A 24,093-nucleotide genomic window follows, 5' to 3' on the forward strand; every position below is an offset into this window, starting at 1 on the left:
AATAAACAAGTTGTTTCATTCTTTTGCTGAGACAAACTTATGCCGGGACCCACTCTGCCTGAAAATGCTGTTTAGAGCGGCACAATTCACTTTGACAGAACAGAAAGTGATAAGTGAGAATAAAGGTTTATTTATGCAGCGCAATCTGTTATTCTTCGTGAGGTACTGAATTATTGTTCTGGCTCAGTAGTCGTCTGCCGTTGGGGAATGCAAACAACAGTGTTTGTGAAAATCGTTGCTCCCGCTTGTTGTGAAGTGCGAGCTGTAATTCGATTTTGCATGCAAAAGGATCATCAGCACCTCAAATTTATGGGGGAGTTGCGCCTAGTTTATGGGCCTAAAGTGATGAGTGAAGGAAGGTCAGAAAATGGTCTCGAGACTTCACAAATGGCCACACAATTGTGCACGACGAAGAGCGGAGTGGAAGGGCCAGAATCCAGACCAATGAAACTGTCCAACAAGAGGTCTGGAACTGCGATTAGATCGACGACGGCAGCTAGTGGTTCTCGGATGAATTTCCTTGTGTCGGCCGCACTAAATTTGCGTGATTGTAACTGAAAAACTCGAATATCACAAAACTGTGCAAGGTGGGTACCAGTAATGCTTATCGACTAACTCAAGCAGCAAAGAATGCCCAGGCGGCAAACTTCTCTGCAGAGGGACTAAAGAAACTGGTGCAGCGGTATTAAAAGTGCTTCGAAGTTAACGGTGATTATGTAGAAAAGTGAAGTTGGTTAGTACTAAACTAGTCCCGCCAATAAAATTTTTACTAACGAATATATTTTTTTTTTTGACCAAACGGCCCTTACTTTTTGAATAGCTCATATATTAAGTTGAGAGCAGCAGGGAGGATTATATTATAGTTAATGCAGAATAGCTATGGCAGTTATTTGCTATATTCTGCTTAAGCTTGTGAAAAAAAGTATGTTTTGTTTGTGGCACTCAGCTGCCTTGCTTGCTGTTTTCTGCAGTGGCCCACTTGTGGCACATATGGTATAGTACATTTATAGTATACACCGCCAGGGCTGCACCACCACCTCGTCGAACCCCTACAAGCACTTACCAATATCCCACAAGTTATTTTGGGCCTTATTAATTAATTTGAGCAGTGTAAGATGAACTAGACTATTTTTTTTCGTCAAACCCTGGACTATAGGCTATTTCTTAAAATTCACTTCTGTTTAACTGTAAAAGATAACTTCTTGGATTCTAGAGGGTGAAAGAGACCTGCAAATTGTCACCAATTCAAGTTATTTTGTACCAAAAGAACTGCTGTTCCTGATTAGAGGCAGCTGCACTTGAGTGTATAGATCGAACAGCTGAATTCTATGCGATCATTTTCTTTCATGCGTTAATGATGCCTCATCTTCTGGCAGACTGTTGGCTCGGTTGACTTGGTTTGGGTAATGCAGTTCTAACCACATTTGTATCCCATAAACCGATTGGCAATGCTGTCGCATTACACTTTGATTTTTCAGCGCAAACATGGCACCACACATTTGTTTTGTGACACGATCTTCCTTGAGTTTCATTACCGTAACTGATGCCCCATGCATATTTTTTCAGTTGTTTCGCATTTACAAGCTGCTCAGTTGACGCAATTTCCAGTTGTGAGTGGCATTACATGCATATTTATTTTACCAGTAGGGCCCCATGTTACTTTTTTATTTAGTTTGTTTAGATATCAGAAAATAGTATATTTCATAATTGCCTGTCATTTTTATTTTAATTTTTTTCTCCAGAATATATTCGTGTCTGTCATGATGGTATGTAGCACACTAAACAAGCCATGTACAAAGCCAAACAGAGATTAGGTTTTTTTTTGTTTTGTCCCTGGTTATTTTAGTGCGCTTGTCACCATCTTGACTGAACTGTTCCAACTTGCCCATCTATTGATATCCAAGTTTCATTGGGAATTCTTTCCTTTGTAACATGCTTTAAAGTAGTAATGAATTTCTCAAGCTCTTTTGTCTCCACACTCAGGAGCTGCTTCCAAACACAGCCATGCTAGTGAGCATAGCTTTGGCATTGCTTGGCTGGGCTATGCCCCGCTCACCTATGGGGAATGTAAGCCTGCTGCCTGCATCTGCCTTGCTGTTCCTTTTGACGCTGGCTGGTGAAAGCTATGTCGTACCACTTTGCCTGATGGTTGCTGCCCTGTGGGGACTTTCACACCTGTGGTCTTCACTGCCTCCGACAGGTAAGTGTACCTTACAGATGCTCTTCAGTACACTTTTTCTTCCAGGACCCAGATGGGTGCACAACCGGAGATATGCAGTAGTTCAGAGGTTGTGGTTATTATGAAAATAGGTTTTTTTTTTCTGCAGCACAGTTGATTTCATTAATGCGACTGTGCTAAAAAATGTGAGCCGCAGTGTGCATGTGTATCATGCAGGCTTAGTCTAAGGATTTGCTTAACCATTTTTAAGCCAAGCTTCCACACTTGCCCCTAATGGCTGCTGTGTGGCCCCGTAAGAGGTCCATATTAGCAGGTTTAGAGCAGGTATAACTATACAAGATGTTAAAGCATTATACAAGATGAGTAGAGTTGTTCTGTGATGATAAACAGCTACACCGGCACTGATGATGATGTAGAAACCTGCAGGACTCACCTCACAGAAATGATAGTAGAGGAGTCCTGTGATGTGCCTCCATAGGTTGATAATTATGGTGGGGACATTACCCAGTAGATAGATGCAAGGACCAAAATTTTTCATGCATGTTGCAAATTGATAATTTCCTGAATACATCGCTGCACATTTTGCAACATGAGAGCAGTGAAGAGTTTTTAAAGCAAGGTAGATGAAACTTCAGCTTTTGTGACAGCACACAATTTACACATGCTGGCAAGAAACAGTCAGATACTCAATAGTTTAGCTAAGAGTGCATAAATCGGCATTTTTGCATCATGCTAATTCAATAAAGGCGTCTTTTCATGTCTACCTTTTGGTTTTAATACTGCTTCACTTCAGGGCTGGGCAGAGATACTCAGAAAAGTATTCCGGAATACAGATATCGAAATACATGAACTGGAAGCCTAAAATACAGATACTGAGATACATTTGCCTTTAACGTAACGGGATATTTCGGAGATACTTTTTGCAATAAGACGAAAAAAGTATTCCGGAATACAGTTACAGCGATACAGATACTGGAATACTTTTTTTTTAATTCAAGGATGCTCATACTACGCAACGACACTTATTAGTACAGCATAATGTTGTAATAAAGTTACAGTGCATTGAAACGTTCAGTTCATTTATTTTTTATTACAGTACCCTCAACGCCATTAAGACATTGCAGGGGAGGGGGGCAGACAAAGTACATAATTAGTAATAATGACATAATTACAAGTATCAATTGCAATAAAAATGCACTATTTCACAGCAAACAGTAACAAGGATTGGACACCGAAATCGACATACTTGGCGAACAAGCTAGCTATGCTAGAAATAGCACACTTTAAGCGAATCACTCGAATCACTAATGAACACCAGTGAATTGTAAAAAAGCACACATTTATTTTGAAGATCTGCTTTGCTGAGAAGGTTGCTGGGTAGACTTCTCAAATGGGCTGTCTTCTAACAACGTCGGTTCAGCCTCAGCACAAGACTCACGAAAGAAAAGTCTCTCTACTGCTGAAGATGAGCACAAATTCGTGTTATAGTGAATAAATACCGCCTTCGTAGCCGGATTGCCCTGCAGCGTCGCGATATCTCTTCTCGGGTCATCTAGATACCGACACACTTCCGCCCTCACTTGGGTTGTTCTGACTGTTCAGAATCCGAAGTCGGTCCCCATCTTCGGACTCCTCAGCCGTCTGAACCTGTCGGCTTCAATGAAGCTTTCACCACCACCGAGGCTACCAGCACCCATTTCAGAAAGCCGCAAACAGGCGAAGTCGGCTCCGGCATTGGGGGAGCCTGCTACCACAAAGACCGTTTCCGCGCATGTAATCAATTAGGAACGCACCCTGACATTGGAGAGGTGGCCGAAGCGCGTCAAAGATAGCCATATTCTAGTCACTTCCGCCGCGACTACGGGAACTGCTTTGAAAGCGCCGCCGCTTTGAAAACTGAACGCACTCGAAGCATTGCAAAGCCTGTTCCAAGGCGGTATCCACGCGGGGGGTCGCGAAGTATTGGCTTGCCACCCGAAAAAAAATTAGGCGTGCTGCACTGACCTTGAGAGACAGCGACTTTCGTTGGCAGAGGCCGACAACAATGCCCCCGCAATTCTGCCGTCTGTGGCATCGTGCGCTTTACCACATGGACCATTCTGTGCTTGAGGGGAAACCATCACCGCCCTATTTGTCGGCGACCGGCGGCGCGCCTTGCTTGTCTTGGCACAAAAAAGAAAAAAAAAAACGTAATTCCCCCATTGGAAAACACGCCTCAACTCATTTCCGACACAAAAAAAAAAACAATGTAACGATAACCCGTGTCCTTCACAGTATCGCGATACGGGCGATACATCGTAAATGTATTTCACTACTGAGATACAAATACATTTTTCAAATGTATCTCGATACAGAAATACAGATACTCAAAAGTATCTCTGAGATACTATCGCGATACTCTTGTATCGCGATACTGCCCAGCCCTGCTTCACTTATATTAGAATGCATCATAGATCTTTGGGCACTTACAATTATTGGCGATCACTTCTTTTTTTAAACATATGTTCACCACTCTAATACATTGAGTTATTTTACTGAGAACATTCTGTATATTCGAGTTTTGTGACATTTCAGACTGTGCGTGTGTGTGTGTGTGTGTGTGCGTGCGGTGGTGTGCGTGCGCGCATGCCTGCATGCATGCACAGTTCCATTTGAAACACCAGTGATTACATTACCGATAATGTATTGCAGTACATGTTGTAAAGGGTATTATTAGAAATAGAATTTTTCTGTAATGTGTAAGATTTAATATTTGTTTGCATTGCATTTTATACTCACTGAAAGTGATTCCTGAATCACCTGCTATAGAGCTAGCATACTAGATTAGATTTCTTAGGACTGGGTTCTTTGGAAGAAGGTTATCATTAGTGAAAGGAATCCATTTTGTAGACTGGATCTTCTTTTTTTCTTTTTTTTCTTTTTGGTTTATGTTGCACACAAACTGCAACAGTAACGGTGTTATAGGTTGACGTGCCAAGTTTCATGGCCTTTTTTGCAAACATTGGCCCTCTTTCAACAGCACTATGTTGCGAAAGTTAGTGTATTTTTTATATAGTCTTGGTCTTTTTTGTTCATTCTTTCGTTCTTTCTTTTTTTTTGCTGTGTCTGTGGTCAGTTATTGATAGTCACATTGAAGTGGTTCAGGACCTGTGATTTCATTAGGACAGCTCTTTTTTTTAATTTATGGTAGCATTGTGACATGTCTGTTACCTCTGTCAGTGATTCCACTCCTGCGTCAACTGCGCCAAAGTGCGCCAAACTACACCGGAGTCTCGGGTTTGGGGGCGTCTGTTACCGGCAGTAGCACTGCCAGCGCGTCAAAATGTGCAGCTTATCTTGGGGTGGCCAAAGTCACAACCACGACCAAGAATTATTCCGTTGAATAAAAAGTGAATTCGCATGCATCCCAAGTAAGCCACAATGCCATGCACGGTGCTGACGCAGCTTCTGTTGTGCAAGTCAGCTTGACGGCGAAACACGCTCTCTGTGGAGGCTCGTGACATCTACGCCAATAAGTAGCAAGAAAGTGTGGCGGAGATTCATCGGCGGACGTTATGTGTTCCAAAAACGCTGCTGGTAGCTTGTTTCAAGCGTCGCACGGCACATAATTAAAGCAAAGCGCAGTAATAACTACATATGTTTGGGATATGGCGTCGAGAAGCCGTTGAAGAACTCGATACCGTCGAGGTGATTAAAGAGGGCTTTATTTGACACTGAGTGAGACCATTAAGACCCTGCTAGTAGTTCTATGTCCCCGTTTTCTCTCGTGCTCACTGGTACTTCTTTCTCCTCTTCTGTCGGCTCGCTGGTGCTCGCGATGGAAACAACAACATACGTGCTGCTAAAATGTCTCCTTTCTGTTTATGGACATCGTGGAATGAAATCTGGGAACACTAGTAAATAGATGTATGCACGGTGTAAGATAACTAAAAGTATTTTTCTTACACCGTGAATATATGGAACAATAACGAATTTTCAGTGCTTCGTGTCCATGGAAGAGCCTGTGAACGGTGGGAACACGTTGACACTTTTCCTAAAATATAATTTATCCATGGATCTTTACCCAGAAGAGCTTTTTCATAATTCCTTCCGCCAGCACATCCGGGTTTGTAATTGCTCTTGCGGTAAATACCCCCTAAAAGGCCCTGCCCTTTCGAGCTCGTGAGTGCTAGGGGCCCAATTCGAATTTCTTGCTTGCTTTAAAAAAAATGTCGTCTCATTAATAAAAGCATGCCTCTTGGTCTGAGCAACTGCAATTCGGCTTTAATATGCGCAGCGCTCAGTAGCAGGCCCGTTGCTGATGGCCCTGGCATCGGAAGGCCCACTGTGAAGCGGCTACGCCATGTTACTCGTCCGCCCCTCACTTTCCATGGTCAACAGCAGATGGTTAAAAAAATCACAGAGCAATGAATGCGATACCAACAAATTGTATTATTATATGAAGTAAATCTTGTAGCTACCTCTTTTGCATCCGATTTCTCGTAACTCAACAAAACGCTGGTTTAAGGGACATTGGCCGCTCCAGGGACCGAAGTAGTTTTCGGGCTGTCAGTTCTCTAAACGCGAAGTAAGCATTGAGATAGCGTGCGCGACTGCGCCAGGGGCGGATCCAGGTGCCTACTTTGGGGGTGGGTGGGGGTCCTTCTTCCACTCAGGGGAGGGGGGCGCAGGAGCACAAAGGCTGACATCACCACCTTAGCAGTGGATTTTAAGCGGTCATGCATATATTTACAACAGCCCAGTGGGTATTATGGCGGTGCCTAAAACGCCTTCGTTGGAATGTGCATAGGGAAGCAGAAAAGGGCAGAGAGATGAGAAGAGAGGTAGAGGGCAGGTACAAGATTCTCCTTTCCTTCCTCCGTTTGGCAGTGGTAGCCAAGGCTACCTGACAAAGGAGGTGGACTATAGGCACTGAAGGAGGGGAGGGGGCTGACACAGGCTTTGGTGGGGAGGAGCGAATGCCCCCCTCCCTCCCTCTGGAACCGCCACTGGACTGTGCCCTGCGAGAGTCGCCAGCCCCCCTCCCCTGGTGTCCCTTCATGCTCCTTATGAAAGACGGGCGGGACGCTTCCTAGCTCTTTGTTTGATGAGCAGTCGGCAGCAAGCCTCGCACACAGGATGATGTTATCGCATCTACCCTCCGTGTGACAAAGACGGCCAGCTCGTTTTGCTTCAGCCGTGTTCGTCGCCAGCGCTTGCGAGCTTTTAGTCACGGGTAGAACATAGAATGTGCGGGGTGATGTTATCAATTTGGACCTTATAACGGAAAATGACGGCTATGGCAAAAACCCGCAGAGAGTGTCCATATAATTGCTATCGCAATAAAAAGAAGAACAAAGTTGAGGAGCTGTTCCACTCTGTGAGGTGCATGATCAGCGAAGCTTCATAGCGTGCAGCACGGAGGTGACATGGTGGAGGCCAGTTTGGTATGTAAGGCCAGGTTGTTAACAGCCAGGCTGCTAATGTTCAATACGCAGTATTAATGCGAACGCCTCAGATGCCTTATCAACACATATCAAGCACAAAAATTGACCGTCGACGTCAGCAGCGGCAAACACGATGCAAAATCATCATCATGTGATGACATCACCATGACGTCATATATCGCCAGAACTTGTGACGTCATCATGATGTCATACATCGTGACGTCACGTGATGACTCACATCACGTGCTTCTCCAGTGTACTCCAAGATGTGAAATTAGCTGCTCCAGAGTGCTCCCAGATGCAAAAAAACTTGCTCCAAAGTGCTCCAAAATGGAAACTTTTGCTGCTCCAAAAATTGCTCCAAATCAGAAGCCCTTGGTAGCATCACTGCTCTGTGCGCTTTTCAGGTATTTTTGTTCCTTACTTTAATATCCAACTTATGGCTTTAAAAGTGGCCTATTGTTTAAAATTTGAGGCACTAGCTTAGCCTGACTTCTTTTATAGCGTTTCTTGTAGGTCTTATGAATGCTTTGCTTACCATTGTGGTCTGTGGAAGCCAGTCTCTATGAGGCATGCAAGCACCAAGCATTCGCTTCTCTTTTATTTTAGACATGTGGGGACCGCTGCTGTGCTGGTTGCTGGTGGGCCAGCTGGGATTCTTTAGCACAGGCCATCAAACAAGCTTCTCCACAATCCATTGGAAAGCGGCGTTCGTGGGTGCACCCATTGATCAGCCACCCATGACCCTGGGTGCTGTAAAAGTGCTGTTGAACACTTTTGCTGGCCCATTGGTGGCAGGTGCCAGCCTGCCCCTTATGCAAGGCAGCTTTCGTACACAAGGCATGTCCTCTCCCAGGAAAGAGATTATGCCATTTGTTGCTTACTGCACACTGCTTCTCCTGCAGGTAAGGTATGCCTTCTGTGTGTGGTATACTGTCATGTAAATTACAGAAAAACTTAGCACTCGCCAAAATCAGGAGCAAAAAGAAAGAAAACTATTTTTTTTTGCTCTTGATTTTGGTGAGTCCTCAGTTTTTCTACAATGTTCGCTCCTCGCTAGATGATATTTCGTCGAACCCTTGACTATAGTCATGTAAATAACCTAAAAGTCAGCAGATTTCTCATTTCACTTGGCTTATGCATACTCAATAAACCAGGGGCGTAGCCAGAAATTTTTTCGGGGGGGTTCAACCATACTTTATGTATGTTCGTGCGTGCATTTGTATGTGTGCGTGTATATATACGCAAGCAAAACTGAAAAATTTCGGGGGGGGGGGGGTTGAACCACCCCCCCCCTGGCTACGCCCCTGCAATAAACGAACTGTTGTTATCAGTTTATTTTGTAAGTAGTGTTTCTTCCCGTTGTCTAAAAACTGTGGCGATGTTTACAGGTGCTTCTTGGCACAAAGTGCACATGGAGTGTTGATAAAACTGTGGTGCTGGGAATAGCATTTTACATAAATCAAAATGATGCCTACCCATCTGCACATATCTTCAGAGAGAGAGAAAGAGAAAGTTAAAGGAAGACATATCTTCAGAGCACCAGAAGGAGTGGGAACCTGGGTCCACTCTTTAAGGCATCATAGACCGGCTTGTGCCATATACTGTGGCTGATCAAGTATCCAAATGAGTGGCAGGCATTTCTATCAACCTGTCTTGTGCAGATAAATGGTGCATGCTCTCGCACACACACACACACACACACACACACACACACACACACACACACACACACACACACACACACACACACACACACACACACACACACACACACCTAAGCATCATTACCTGCATCAGCCTAGCTTCTGTGAGGCCTGATGACAGCGAGTGCATGAGTACTTAAGAGCCCTACATCACAGCAGCAGTTATTAATGCGATTCAAATTATTTCGATTATTCATGCACACTTTGTTCTGCTGGTATCTGTTGAAGCTCTCTGACAGCGCTCATCAATTAGCCACCATGGTAGCTTAACATGTGGGGTGTTGCCCTGCTAAGCTCGTGGCCACGGGTTTGATTCCCGGCCTCAGCGTCCGCATTTCGATGGGGGCAAAATGCAAAGAACACCTGTGTTCTTATAGTGCAGACCACTTATAACGTAACCGCATATATTGCAGGACCGGTTATAATGCGGTCTTTTTCGACTCCCGTTTACCCTCCCATAGAACCGCATGTATACGCATACCGCTTATTGTGCAGTCCCCCAAGATGAAATACCGTTTATAATGCGGTTGCGGGAAAATATTTCTGACAAACGCGGTAGCGAGCGCGGTTCTCAAAGGAGGTACGCCGCTAGGGAGGGAGCGACGAGGTCGTTACGAAGGGCGAGGGCACGCACAGTAAACGAACGAGGGGCGGAGGGAGGAAAAAGACCGCGGCAGCGCTGTGCGGGCTCGCCGAGTGGGGAAGGATGGTGGTTGCCGAGGCGACGGAGTAGCCTTTGCGCCGGCGGCGGCAAGGCTCCGCCGCTCCGCGGCCGCTTGCCGGCAGCGCGTTCCGCGTGGAACGTACGATCGCGCCCTCATCAAGTGCGCTTTAAAGTAAGTTTCCTGTCGGGAAAAGCGTCGTCGTTATCACACTTGCTACAGATATCGCGTTTGCTACCTCGTCCGCAAATTGAAAAGTTTTGCGGCTTCATGACGCGAGCTTTCGCCTTTTCTGCCAGTGCGCGGACTTAAACGAGCTTGACGGCTTTTGTCGCCGTTGATCTCCCGGCCGCGAACACAAACTTCGTATCACGCGCGCTGTTCTTGGGTTAGTGCTTGAGTGCGATCTTTTCGGCCTCCGATCTTCTTGTTGTCTTGGACAAACTTCCCGCGACAACATGCTGAACCGCACGCTAGGCCTAATCAGCGTTGGTTGCTTTTCGTTAGCGGTCGCGGGCGATAAAAGTTGCGGTTTGGTGCGGAATCAACGAAACTTTTTGCGATGGCTGCACTTGAAGGGAAGGGAAGCATACGTTAATGAAAACGAGGGCATGGTTGGCACATGCGACTCTCGAATGGTGGTTTCGGATTCGATTGCAATGTCTTGGGCATCGCGTGCGCGCCCGTGAAATCGAACGATCGGTACCGCTCAGCACGTGAACTTTCGGTCGCGATTCGACATGGTTTCTGTGTAATGCGCGTACCTCGAAGTGGCCTGAAATGTAGTCGGCGAATTTCCGCGATGGCACTTTGTTTTGTTTGCTTTTTTTCCCCGTGTTCATTTCGTTGGCAATGCGGGTCTTTGGCGGTTAATTTTTGAACATTCGGAGATGTAAGTGGTTGTAAGCGCCCCAAATCGCCTATGTCGATTATCGGACACGCGAGGCTACATGCTCAACACGTTTTGCGCAAGTGCAGACTTTGAAGAAGGTTGTTTTGGTTATAGTGCGGTACCGCTTATAGTGCGGATATTCGCGACTCCGGCGACTTACGTTATAAGCGGTCTATACTATGTAGGTGCACATTAAAGCACCCAAAGTGGTCATATTAATCCAGAGTTCTTCAGTGTGGCATGCCTCATAATCATATCGTGTTTTTGGCACGTAAAACCTCTTAAAAAAAGGTTCTTATCAGTGAAAAAAAATATATTTATAAATTTCGCTGATGTTGGGCATGATTGAAACCATGTCACACGATTTCCTGAAGCACTGCAACCTGACGGTTTAGTGCATTATGTGTGCCTGCAGGAAGGAAAGGAGTAATGCTCTCTTTCTTTCTAACCTTTCCTGACTTCCTGCAAGAACACTGCACAGGTGCATGTCTGATTGATGAAAGTGGGAATGTTTTCCCACTACTCCCCCCCCCCTAAACACACATACTCCCTCATAATTTTTAGTGAAATAAATTTAGCTTATCCCTGGGTGTTCTAGCCAATGCCAATCGCTACTATGTGGCACTGGCTAGATGTGGAGAACTCTTTCAACTGCAGGCATCACATAGGGTGTGATCTTAGGAGCAGACAGCTTCTTAGTACTGATCAATTACAACTTTCGGTGCTGTCAATTCAGTGACATTCATGTGTACTGTTTGTTCCAAAAAGGTGCAGCAAACTTCTACTTTGTCTAGAACATGCATGCAGCCTTGTGGCAGGTCCGTAGCCAGGGGGGCGGGGGCTCGGCCCCCTTCCCCCGAAATTTTTGTGATACATGGTGTTTTACCGAAAATAAATAATGAAAATAGGCGTTTTTCTCAAATAGTCAAGGTTTTCAGCTAGTGCCCCCCCCCCCTAAAAAAAATTCCTGGCTACGGGCCTGCCTTGTGGTAGTGCAGTTCATACGCCCTAGTCTGCTTGGACACTGTGGGAACTCCAGAGGTTATGCAGGCCATTCATAGTACAAAATCGGGTTAGCACTTGTGACTGCTTCAGCGCAAGAAAACCTCATAGCTGTACTTTTATACAGAGACAGTGTGGGCCAATGTCTATAGTATATGTTAGGTACTTTTTATATGGACCTTTTGCCACATTAACGTGCAGCACTACAGGGCCCACAATGCTGTTTAAAGATTAGTTTAAAGCTCACTTTATAAATTATATCGGTAGTTTCTCTGGATAGTAATCTGTATGCTCAAATGACACCATTTTAGATGAGTAAATTAAAAAGTTATGACAAAATTCATAAGGAAAGGACTGGTATCTCTGCTATAGTGCATTCATGAGTCTGTCACGTCTAATGAATAGGCGGCTTATTTTATTGCCTTGATAAATTTACTAATCCTTCTTCACAAGTGCACAAATTATTTCTGATAATTTGACATCTATTGGGAGGATTATCTTGTAGCTGTGTCTTGTTCTTGGAGTACACATCCATCAATGTTGCTCGCATTTTTGGTAGGTGCTTGTGTTCTGGTAGCAAAATTTGTCCGAGGATTACATTAAAATTTAGTGATGCTAAATGATTCCAAAAATGGTTTGAATACCAAGCAACGAAAAATCTCATTAATTTCATTGAACAAAACAAGAAAAGAACTTGAACCAAAAATGTTCAGGCATTTCTTCTCCAGCAGCTGCATATGGGGTGGTTACTGCATGACAGAATCAGCCTAGTGGCCAAATGTTGAACCAGGTCAATCACCAAAGAGAGGCCATGCACAAATAGTGTGACATAGAACAAGTCTGAACGTTTTTTTAGTAGAGGAATACAAAAACAGTAGAAAAAATTACACCATCTCCCGCTAAAGGGGACCATGAGGCGATGCGAAGCCGGAGCACTTGCACGATCGCGTTCCGTTGGCGTTCGTTGGGCATGCTACCAACCTCGCGTCGTGGAACGCGAAGAGGGACGCTACGCGCGTCGTATCTTCCATCTAGCCTGGCCGTTAATTCTCACAGGGCGAGCGGGGAACGCAGTCAACAGGCGGGCGAGAGGGGGGCAGCGTAGGAGAGGAGAGAGAAGGGGAGGGGACGCGCATGCACTCGAGCTCATCGCGGCGTTGCGCTGGAGAGAATTTCGGCATGTCTAGCCCGCGTTTCAGAGGAAGAGTGGAAAGGGGAGGGGGTTATGGGAGAGGGAAAGTGGAGAGGGGACGGGGAGAGGGAAAGTGGAGAGGGTGAGTGGAGAGGAGGTGTGTGGAGAGGGTATGTGCATGCGCAGTAAGGGTGGTCACGCCGCACACCACCGGATTGAGCTCGGCCTTAAGATACTTCGCATCTAAAACAGACTACTAGATGCATGCCTAAGCCTGCCTTCCCCATACACTGCATCTAAAAGGGAGGAAAAGGTTCTGCCCTGGGCACAAACACTTGCACACTGACACCTTTGTGCATGGACACATCTATTCATAGTCATCATTGTGAACACAGTGTTCTGGTATTTTCAAGCATTGTGAATGTCTTTATGTCCATAAAGTTAGTTTGAAGCTCATATGGCTTAATTCCAGTTACATTACACAAACATTGGCAGTTATCCAAGACACTGAGAAGAACACAAGGTGGATACAACACGTGTTTTCACCTCATCTTCATTGTACCTCATTCTTCAGCATCAGAGTTAGAGGTTGTTATAAAGAAGTCACATCTGGCAGGAAAATACCATTCTTACATACAATGTTCATTATGAGTATGTGTGTATCTATTCTTCACTAATAGGCTGAGAAACATTTGAGATTTACTTCATTTCATGTGATAATTTGTTATATCCATGATTGCTATATTGTTCAAATGTATTTAGCACTTAGAATGTAACCTGAAAAATAACAAATGCATAGGAAGATTGTTTTGCTTACCGGCTGAATTTGTAGAGGTTCAATTCACATAGGATTTTTGTATGCCGTGTACCTGGAACTATGGTGCAAAACTATACGTGAGGCCAGAAATTAATGTTTAGGTTGTAAAGCAAAAGCAATGATGCATAGCATTCCCGCTGTTGCGAAAGCCACAGCATCACCTCTACCACATGTCTTCACTAGCATACATCATTATGATGTGTCAGATTGGTATTTGTAACCTTTGTCAACTGAGTCTTTAAACTTGGTTAGTAGGAACCCTAAACATGTTCCAATATTGAGGCTATCAAAGAGCTTGAACCTATCTGCTAAAACATTCCACGTCCATATTCTTCTTGTGAGGCCATGTAGACATTCACATTGTGTAGTAAGTATTATAAGTTGCACGAAAAAAAAAAAAAACCTTGTGGCTGTATTTACATGCAGTTTTTATACTTTGAATAGGTTGTAGTACAAGCAGAGAAAAGAAATTGTGGAAAAGTGTGTCCGCTGCGATGGTACAGTGGTTACGGTGGTTGGCTAATGAACCGAAGGTCCCGGGCTCGATCCCAGTCGCAGCGGTTGCATTTTGATGGCGGTGAATGCTTAGAGGCCTGTGTACTGTGGGATGTCAGTACATGTTAAAGAACACCAGATGGCAAAATTTCCGGAGCCCTCCACTACGGTGTGCCTCATAATCCTATCGTGGTTATGGCACGTAAAACCCCAGATATTATTATTACTATTTCTGAGAAAACTCGACATCAGGCACTGCACATAGGGGTAATCATATCACGGTTTTCGCACGTAATACCACAGATATTATTATTATTATTATTATTATTATTATTATTATTATATATATTTTATATATATATTATTATTCTTAATTATTGTTTATTCTCCCGAGCTTTGTACTGTTTTGACCATAGTATGGCCACAATGTAACAAAGTACCCTTCCCTTCTCCGTTTCTTTCCGCATAGTTGTATTATAGCAATCTAATTTTTCATTCCCCTTCAATATCTTCTCGTGGTGTCTTATTTTACTCCTCCCCTTTGTTGCTGTTCATTTCTTCTTTGTCTACGTGTATTTGCTCTTTTATTTCTGAAGACTGTCTGTATTGTATAGTTTATTTTTATTGTTTTTTTTTGCGTGCGCCTGCACAAAGACCTTACGGTTTGTTCCTGGGCACGTTAAATAAATGATTGATTGATTGATTGTGAGAAAGTGTGGACATATTGTAAAGCAATGGAGCCTTTGTGGTTGAAGGCTGGAAAATGGACTTTGTAATTCAAAGAACAGTCAAGCAGCACATATTCTGGCCGTTGAAGTTGATCAGGAACAAAAAAAAAAAAGGAAGTGGAGTCACGGTCGTGCTGCTCACACTCACGCATTTGTTCCCATTGTTGTCTTCCTTGTTTAATATTTAAAGGTACATTGAAGAAAAACAGTGAATCGGCCTAGATCGATAAATTGTGCTCTGAGAACTCTAATGTCGTTAATTTCACCATCATAGGTGGAGAAAATCAAGTTCAAAGTTTCATTTTTAAATTTCATGCCGAAATCTCCCCGCGTGATGTCATGGATTTCAAAGTGTATTTATCGTATTTTGGCGCCATTGGCTTAACAAAATTACTCCAAACTTGGTATGTTAAGTCCATGGCCCCCTCAGAGGACAATGTACTTCATTTTTACCGATTAGGAACTACGTAGTCCCTAGTAGGCGCCGTCAAAACATGTGACGTCACGGTGAATGGTGTGGAAACTTCAAGGTGGCATCGCCACCCACATTTTGTTTTTGCACGTTTTCTCGCTTACTAAGCATCTTCTCGCAGCAGGCACGGTGTTTTTGGTATCGTGAAAGAGTACTTTACTAATATGAGAAAAATCGTTTTGCTCTTTAGTGTCCCTTTAACTCTGTTAAATTACCAAGGTTTTCGAGCCTGTTTATTTTGTTTATTGTTGCCACAAATGGTCATAGCGTTTATTTTTAGTTACCTTGAAGCATAAAATAAAGTTCCTACTTTCTGCATGCATTCCAGGTTTGCAGCACCATGGCATCATGCTTGCTTCTGCGGCGTCACCTAATGGTGTGGGCTATATTTGCACCGCGACTTGTTTTTCAAGTGCTGTCTGCATTCTTCAGCATCGTGGCAGTCTTCATTGGTTGGATGTCATCAAGGAGGATAGTATCAAGAGCAGAAGTTTTTCATATAGATTGATCGGTATCACTAGTGGTGCAGTGCTAGGTCTTAAATATTGACTGTTCATGCCTTCACAAAGATATCATAGGTTTGAGAAGTGGAAAACAGTGTACCGTGTCACAGTGTTATGAAGTCAGTGTTTGTGGACAGGAATGGAAAGTTGCATGGAGTACCTACATTGCATAATTTCTCCAAGTTGCATCACAGCGACAAGCTTCGACTTTGAGACGACACTTCACCCCCTGTACAGACTCTTTATGACACATTCCAGTGAGAGTAGCAATAATGCCCGTATTTCATGTTTCTTTACTGAGCTAGGTTTTTTTCACTGCCTTAATGTTTCTTTCAGATTAACTAGTCAGTGGCATGTGGTGTGTTCAATGTCATTCTGGGTTGCCTGTGTATTGTTAGAACTCTTAGTTGGCCTTGGGGTAGTGTCTGGTGGCACTTGACATATAATGTTTCAGATCAGGTGGCATATACGGGATTAGTAAGATTAGTAAATTTCACTTTTAATTAGCATAAATTTATACTTGTAAAAATAAGCTAAATGACATTCATGTGTATTTGGTTGAGGACAAGCTGTCTATGTATGATGATGGGAACTTTGGATGTCAGCCGCAGTTTTGCTCAAGTTAGCCTGTAATATTAAGCTGTAAGATATCACTACATGCTTATTCTCGACCTGTAGTTTTACTTTGATTGTTCATATTTTCCTTTTGATATACAGTCGAACCCACATATATCAAACCCACATATAATGAATTATTGTTTATATCGAACAGTTGTACAATGCCTTCTAATATGTTTTCACTACGTAAGATATTTTATTAGGGCTGTGCGAATAGTGAAATTTAATCTCGAGTTGAATTTGAATCGAATAGTGACGAATAGTGGCCAAAAATATCGAATATCGAATAGTATATTTACACAAAATGTGTACTGCCAGTTACGGCAAGACAAATGAAAAATCAGGGACGCTACGGCGTGCTGACAGCTTCATTACGCACTTGTTTGGGAGAGGCTTTTCTTTCGGTTTTTATGGGCACTCAGGCATGTTGATAGAAGAGCCGCCATTACAGTCAGCAGCGGCACTCCTCACCTCCTAACAGAGGGGGATACGGCAGCTAGCGTTTTTTCCCCATGGTCGAGCAATAATCTGACAACGGTAATGTTGTGCTTCATCGCCATGGTTGCTCTGGGCCCAAGAGTCTTCGGGCGCCCGTTTACAACAGCGTTTTAACTGCACGTCGGAACGATGGTGGTTTCTGAACTATAGTGGTGCGGTGCGGCAGTGGCGACTGCCCAGCGTGAACAAATTTTTACATGCAAAGCCAATCACCGAGGGTTTCGCACACCAAAGTCAGGTCATTTTACGGCGCTTGAGGCATATGCGATCGAACTACGCAAGAAGTCCGTGCCTTCATTTCGGGAGCGAAGTTGTGAAGGACTTGACAGTTTTCTCGTGTGTTTTTCGACATGCGGAAATGACATAATCTCGTTTAAGAACAACCTGCGCTTGCTTTTGAACCAGGTTGTCAGTGAAAGTTTAACGAAAGGCGACGTTAGCGTTACTTTTAGCTACCCTACCCTAACCAACTTGCACCATTGGCTTTGGCGCGTTTTAGATATTCGTCCTGTCGAATCATTAGAAACTTCGAATGCTATCTATTCAAAAGTCGAATCGAATTATTCTATTAGGAACTATGCGATTCGAATTAGAAACTCGAATATTCGCACACCCCTATATTTTATATGTTGAATAAACAGTTGAACTTCTCAATAACGAAATTGCCGAGGAAGTGATTTTTGTACTTTTTCGTAAGAATTTCGTTGTCGCGGAAATGGAAAAATACACACACCAATTACTTCGCACAATCAATATTTATTTAAAGATGTTGCTGATCTTGCTCTCTCGAACTCCTCTGCAATAGCCACCTTTTTTCTGCCATTTGTAGCTTCGGCAATGATCCTAGACTTCTCCTGAAGCGTCAAAAACTTGCGCTTTTTAAAGGGACCGACAACCATTTTTCATGGTACCTATTTTCTTCAGTGCAGCGGAAAGCTCACCGGTCAGAGTGCCTAATCACGGAATTGTAACGTGGAAAACGCCGCGAAACATTTGTAATCAGAATTTTTCCATCTGCGGTGAATATGAAGTCATTATACACATGAGACAACATATGCTGCAAACACTGAGCGCGAAAGCGGTATAGTGTTCGAGCGCAGTGAGTTACTGCGCATGCGTACACTTTGCGTGCACGCGCCGCGGCTTGACATGGTTCACTGGTGGCCGCGAAGGCAGCGCCTCTTCTCACCATGCAGCACCTTTTAGCTCGTAAGCAGCACAAAATTGAGTGAGGCTGGATCATAATATACATACTCTAACTTTGAGGACTAATTATGGCACTCATGGCAGCATCAGACTGCGTACAGCAAAGTGATCGACTTCATAATCGAGCTTCAAGGCTCTTCCGCTAGGCTGCGTGACATACCGGTTTTTGTTACTTTTACACACGATAATCCTACTTGCAACGCGAAAAGGATGCTGGAATCGGTCACTATATTTTACGGTCTTTTCATTTATACCAGGATCTTATCCCACGTTCTGGCCAGTTGTCAGTCCCTTTAATAGGAGGCGGCATCTTTCCGAAAGGCCAAACAGTGTCGCACGTAAGCAAACCGCAGGAGATCTCTGTGTGCACGCGGAGAGACGCACAGCAGCAAGCAGTTAGGCAGTCTACAGATTCTCTGTCGGCATGACGTCCCTGTCGTGGGTGTCATCACTTGGAATGTCATGTGCCGCCGACGTTCCCACCTGAGGCTTTAGCAAAAAACTGTTCTGAAAGAAAAAAAGGGTCTTGTTGCTATCAGCATCATTCGACCGAATGTAAACAGCAACGGTCGCACCGATGCTTGTTGGTGGGAACGTATCTGCCCGACTTGTTGAGTGAGCGTTGCTGTAATTTTCGAACTTCTGGCTTCCCATCTAGCTTATTGGTTGACAAAAATGTTGCAGTTCACTGTCTGAAGCTTTCTTTAATGCGGGAGTGCTTTTTAAAATCTCTTCGCTGTCAAGAGGGGGCAAATGCATTGAACTCTGTGGACGTTTGCCAGGCACGCCAGATTTCTTCGTTGCCGTGAGCATTTCATTCTTGAGGGCTTTTGTTATTGAGGGGTTCAACTGTATGTCCCCATCGGGCATGAATTATGATTCACTGTCTGAAAATGTGTCAAATTCACGGAACATAATTCCAAGGTGCTCGATGTTACATCTCAAGAAAGAAAATGAGGTAATACATTGTTTTGCGCAACTTTCAGTAATGAATGATTATTAGTCAGTCAGGTTCACTCCTTGCATAAAAAGAACAAAAGATCAGGCTCAAAACATATGCCCAGGTTGTTTTTGGTTGCATTAGTTTCGAGCAAAGAAAAGTAATATTCTTGATGTTGGTCCTGGAACGCGGAACGTCGATTGATAGTCGAACATGGCAGTGCCTCCAGCAAAGTGATCCTCTGCAGCAATGCGCGGCTCAATGGAGTTAAATGAGTGCTAGTTTTCCACTCGGGAAGCGTGTAAAAATGTGAACACTGCGTTTCAAGCCACTTGAAGGAACAGACGGTGCGCGCTGTGCCTCCGTAGTTGATGTGTACAATTGTACACACCGCCGCTGAAGGGGATATAGAACTTTTTTGTCATCCCCTTCAGATTCGATGTATCCAGGTTCGACTGCATTGTCAAATTCTCCTTGCCACGAAATGATTCATTTAGCCTGCTAATTACTTCCTTTTAAAACATCAATTATTATTGATTGTCAAACATGAATCTGTGGCTCATCTTGATTTTGTTTAACAGACTCACAGGTTTTTAGACTTCACTAATATAAAGTAATTTGAATAAGCTTCAAGAGTGTTTTATGTTTCTCTTAGGGGTCTGATGTGTGCTGTATTTTTAAAAATTTTTTAAGCCCTATTCATGCTCTTTGTTCCTGCTTAAATAGTACAGCCGATCGCTAATAGCGTTTGTGTCCAATCCCCCATTGTTATACTGTGAATGTGAAGTGCCACTGAATTGTAAATATACTACACTGCCATATGTAGTTTTTGTTTTCCAGTACCATGAAGCCCATGTCTAGCAATCCCATTTAAAGTGAATGTTTTGTTACTGCAAACTGTTTCTTGACTGCCAAGATGTTTCGCAAGGACTGTGTGAGAGAGTGGTCCAGTCATAACGACGTGGTGACTCTCTCATTTTGGTTACAATGGATGGAATGATCCGTGGTGAGGCGGTATCATAATGAACAGAATAAAGGCGACTCCACAGTAGGGGAGCTATCCTGCACACATTCTGTGATAGAACGGAACGAAATGTCACGAGAGGACAAGGGGGAGCAAACAGCCAGTAGGTGAGCTGAGGGAATTCAGAAATGTTTTCAGTGCATGAAGAAATATAGAATTATTATTATAGCTGGACATCAGTATTGGCAGACATTGTTTTTCAAAGCTTGAAATTTCGAAGAGCGGGATGACTTTAAAGGGGTACTGACACGAAAATTTTCAGTTGTCGTTTCCTTGCGTCAAATGAAAGGCCAAGCCCTCAAGAGCCTAAAAAATGTACTGCTAAGCGCGAGTGCACCCTGAAAAAGTAATTACAGTATGTTTTTTAAAAGCCAGTTGCGGTTCCTACTGTACCCTGACGTCACAACACTGTGTGAGCTTCTCATCACGTGCTCGCACAAGATGCTGTGACGTTTCCAAGGCTGCTCCACATCGTGGCTCCGTTGGTGATGCACAAGCAGCCATTTTGGAAGTTTTGGTACCTGGCGTTATCAGAACTAGCCAGACTGGTGCGTGAAGTCACCAGAATTAGTACTGTAGCCTGACATCAAGCTAGTGTTGATGTCGGTAGGTGCGCCATGGGAAGGTTGACTTTAATATCAAAATAAAATATATTATCAGTGTTTCCTGAGCTTCACACTTGCTCAGAACCGTCTATGTGTACAGGAGATTTGTATGGCATAGTAAACTCGTCTTCGAAAAATGGTGTCAGCACCCCTTTAACAATTTATTTGTGTTAATGTGTTGATTGGGCACTAGGTGGTATCACAATTTCACGAGATGTTCGGTGGTGGGGGGCTGGTTGCGATTTTCGCAAACTATCGGCATGGGATTGGGGTAAGTCAGACACAAAGCTGGATCATTCGATTCTCTGGCCCAAGCGCTTACGTTTCGATCCAATCCAAGTCATCCAGAGACTGTTCTGTATCCGTTCTATCGGACAGAATGGTGTGTCCGTCTGTTTTGTGCCCATTGGTTGCTACGCTCACGTCTGACCGTCGGACGAGCCTCGACCAATCCCGTGCATCGCGATGTTTGCTCCCTCTCGTGATGCTTCGTTCCATTCTCTCACAGCACGTGTACAAGATAGCCCCCTAGATGCCACACAGTGAATGTCTCACAGTGAATGTCTCACAGTGAATACCACGCAGTGAATGCCTCGTTCCAGCACAATACGTACCTGTCTTGCCGACTGTGCGCCCTCCTGACTGTGGGCATACATAGGAAGATATTGTTACCGTTGTTGATCTCTTAGTAAGGATCATTTCTGATGACGTGCTTGTTCAAGAAGTGCGGGAACTGCCAGATATGGATGCTTCCTATGATGAGGGAGGCCCGGAAACTAGTCAGCCCCCATCCATGCTCTTGGCAGTCTCAATGTCATCTGCCTTAAGCCCCATAATTATGCCCCATAGCCCATTCAAGCATTCTGTGCATGCAAGTGGTTTGACTTGCAATGATGCGGACAGTCTGATGAACGTTTAATACGTTTGTCAAGTAGAACCTAATCATTGATTTATGCCACTAAAGGCAGTGCAAGTAATTGTTGCAATAAAGTGACGTCTTCTGCACCTTGTTCAGTTCATTATTTTTTGGCCAAGTCTATGTGTGATGAACTTCTAATATAATGAACAGATTTCACGCCATGAGGGTGTTTGTTGTATCTTGCCAGTTCATTACTTTTTGGCTAAGTCTATATATGATGAACTTCTGATACAGTAAAAGCTCGTTAATTTGAACTCTGTTTATTCAAACTGACGCCCTGGTCCCAGTGTTTTGGAGCATAAATAGCGTCTTATATTTCACATTAAGGCTTACTCCTCACATGAATGCATGTCGCTGCTTGTTTCTGGCGTATGACTGACTGATCAATTATTTCTGTTTGCTGTTCGAGCTCCATGAGCTTAATTAACGAAATCACCTGCCACGAACGTGTAGTAGTGCCTAGTTCACGATAAAGAGTCCGGAGGTGGCTTCTTTGGGTTCTGCCCGCGCAGTGTGGTGCGATGTCCGTTCATTCTAGCGGCCACCCACTAATTCGAACTCCGCTTAATTCCAACAATTTTATAGTCCTCTTTGAATTCCAATTAACGAGCTTTTACTGTATAATGAACAGATTTTGCGCTATGAGGGTGTTTGTTGTATCTTGGCATGACTGCTGTTTGTAGACTAACTGGGCCATTAGATATAGAAGACATTTCGAAGCCTTTGAAAAGAAAGCTTGCGGCCATTAATAGCGTAGGTGAATACATTAGTCATTTTGTGCAATTTACTTGTTGCACATTATCCCCTTCAAGCAGCGTGTACCACCATGTGCACATTAGTGTACGTGATTTGTTTTTGCTAGCGGTAAACAGGGATGGTAAAGAAAAAGGAACAGTCATTGAGTACTGGGTGAACACAACCTTCAGGGTACTCAGTTTATATTAATTAGTCTTGTAGTTTGCTATGTATCTTTAAAGTCTATAATAATGACAGAAACACTACCACATTCGACTAACTGTACGTTAGTGGTGAGAGAATTCTTTTTTTTTTAATTTCTTCTTATTCTTGCTGCCGATAATTAACCTGTGCATGTACTTTGAGTAGGTCATTTAATATTTTGAATGCAAAAATGTAGCATGATTGACTGCACAATAAATACATATTTAATTACTCTGTCATTATGACTCGGAAGAACATGTTCTTGCAACCAAGTGACCGGCACATTACAGTAAATTATTGGAATGTTGACTCTTTCACCAGCAGTCCATCAAAATTCCTGCCTGTAGAGATATATGGTTTAGAAGTGTTTTAAATTAATGTGACGTGTTTCAGATGTCAATATTTTTATGAGTGTTAGTGATTCTGAAGTATTATCTTTAAATGTAGGTTTGTAGACACAGTGCTGCAAAGCGCTTAAGAATGCAAAGAACTGTTATTATTATTTTACACAAACTTCCTAAGTTAGAGGCTAATTTAATTGGTTTAAGGCCAGTCAATGGTACACTACCTTATAATAATCAGTTTGCTTTTCTGGTGCTTACAAGTAGTTGTTTCATCAAGCAAACCTGGTTCATTGTGCAGGGATAATGTACAGACATTACTTAATGTTCTGGTTGGTGGTGAAAGCTTAATAGGTTTTTAGGTATCTCGCTATCGGACATTTTCATCGTGCTGCCAATCCTCAACAAACGTTTGTTGCGCATGTTGTTTCGACGAAAATAAAAGTCTGCTCTTTAACTTTCTGGTGCCTAAAAAGAAAGTTCTCTATATAAATGATGCCAAGCCTACTGAACACGTGCAGTCACAAGCATGTGTTGTTTAGTTATTATTTTAATCTCTTTAGGAGCCATTACAACATGGCTTGCGCGCATATGCGCATGAGGGGCGGCCGCCCCCCCATAATCATGTGAAGGGGGCGCCAAGTCTGCCCCATAACTTTTACTAAGTCGGACCTGTCCCGTCATTGTTAGAAGTGCCATGCAGGTTTTTGATGATAATGGCGGCCGAGGAACACTGATGTTGCAGTCCAAGAGCTCTTAAAGGGGTCATGAAGCACCCCTTGGGCTTGTTGAAAAAAAACTTGGACCATCTCCCCGAAGGGAACCCTGATGGGATGTGAAGCAGCAGCGGTGCGCACGGCGTTGACCCGGTTGAAACGGGCGTCGACGCGGGTGCTGGAAGAACGGTTTGAAGCGAAACTCGCGGTGTAGCGTTTACTCGAGTAAACGTTTGTTTGAAACGCAAAGACACGGGAGGCGGGTTTCGGTTT

The 24,093-nt window shown here is 43.7% G+C and overlaps 1 protein-coding gene across 1 annotated transcript in view; it reads left to right on the forward strand.

The window, feature by feature from the left end:
* Positions 1-23,548, forward strand: part of LOC119381844 (GPI ethanolamine phosphate transferase 3-like) — a 25,005-nt gene extending 1,457 nt beyond the window's left edge. Inside the window, exons 2-4 of the mRNA XM_049412527.1 lie at positions 1,984-2,200; positions 8,215-8,510; positions 15,840-23,548. Of these exons, the coding sequence (XP_049268484.1) occupies positions 1,984-2,200; positions 8,215-8,510; positions 15,840-16,019 (693 nt within the window). The 3' untranslated portion in view covers positions 16,020-23,548. The remainder of the gene's footprint in view (positions 1-1,983; positions 2,201-8,214; positions 8,511-15,839) is intronic.
* Positions 23,549-24,093: the final 545 nt, after the last annotated feature.

This window comes from Rhipicephalus sanguineus, chromosome 1 (assembly GCF_013339695.2).
Source record: "Rhipicephalus sanguineus isolate Rsan-2018 chromosome 1, BIME_Rsan_1.4, whole genome shotgun sequence".
NCBI classification, from domain to species: domain Eukaryota; kingdom Metazoa; phylum Arthropoda; class Arachnida; order Ixodida; family Ixodidae; genus Rhipicephalus; species Rhipicephalus sanguineus.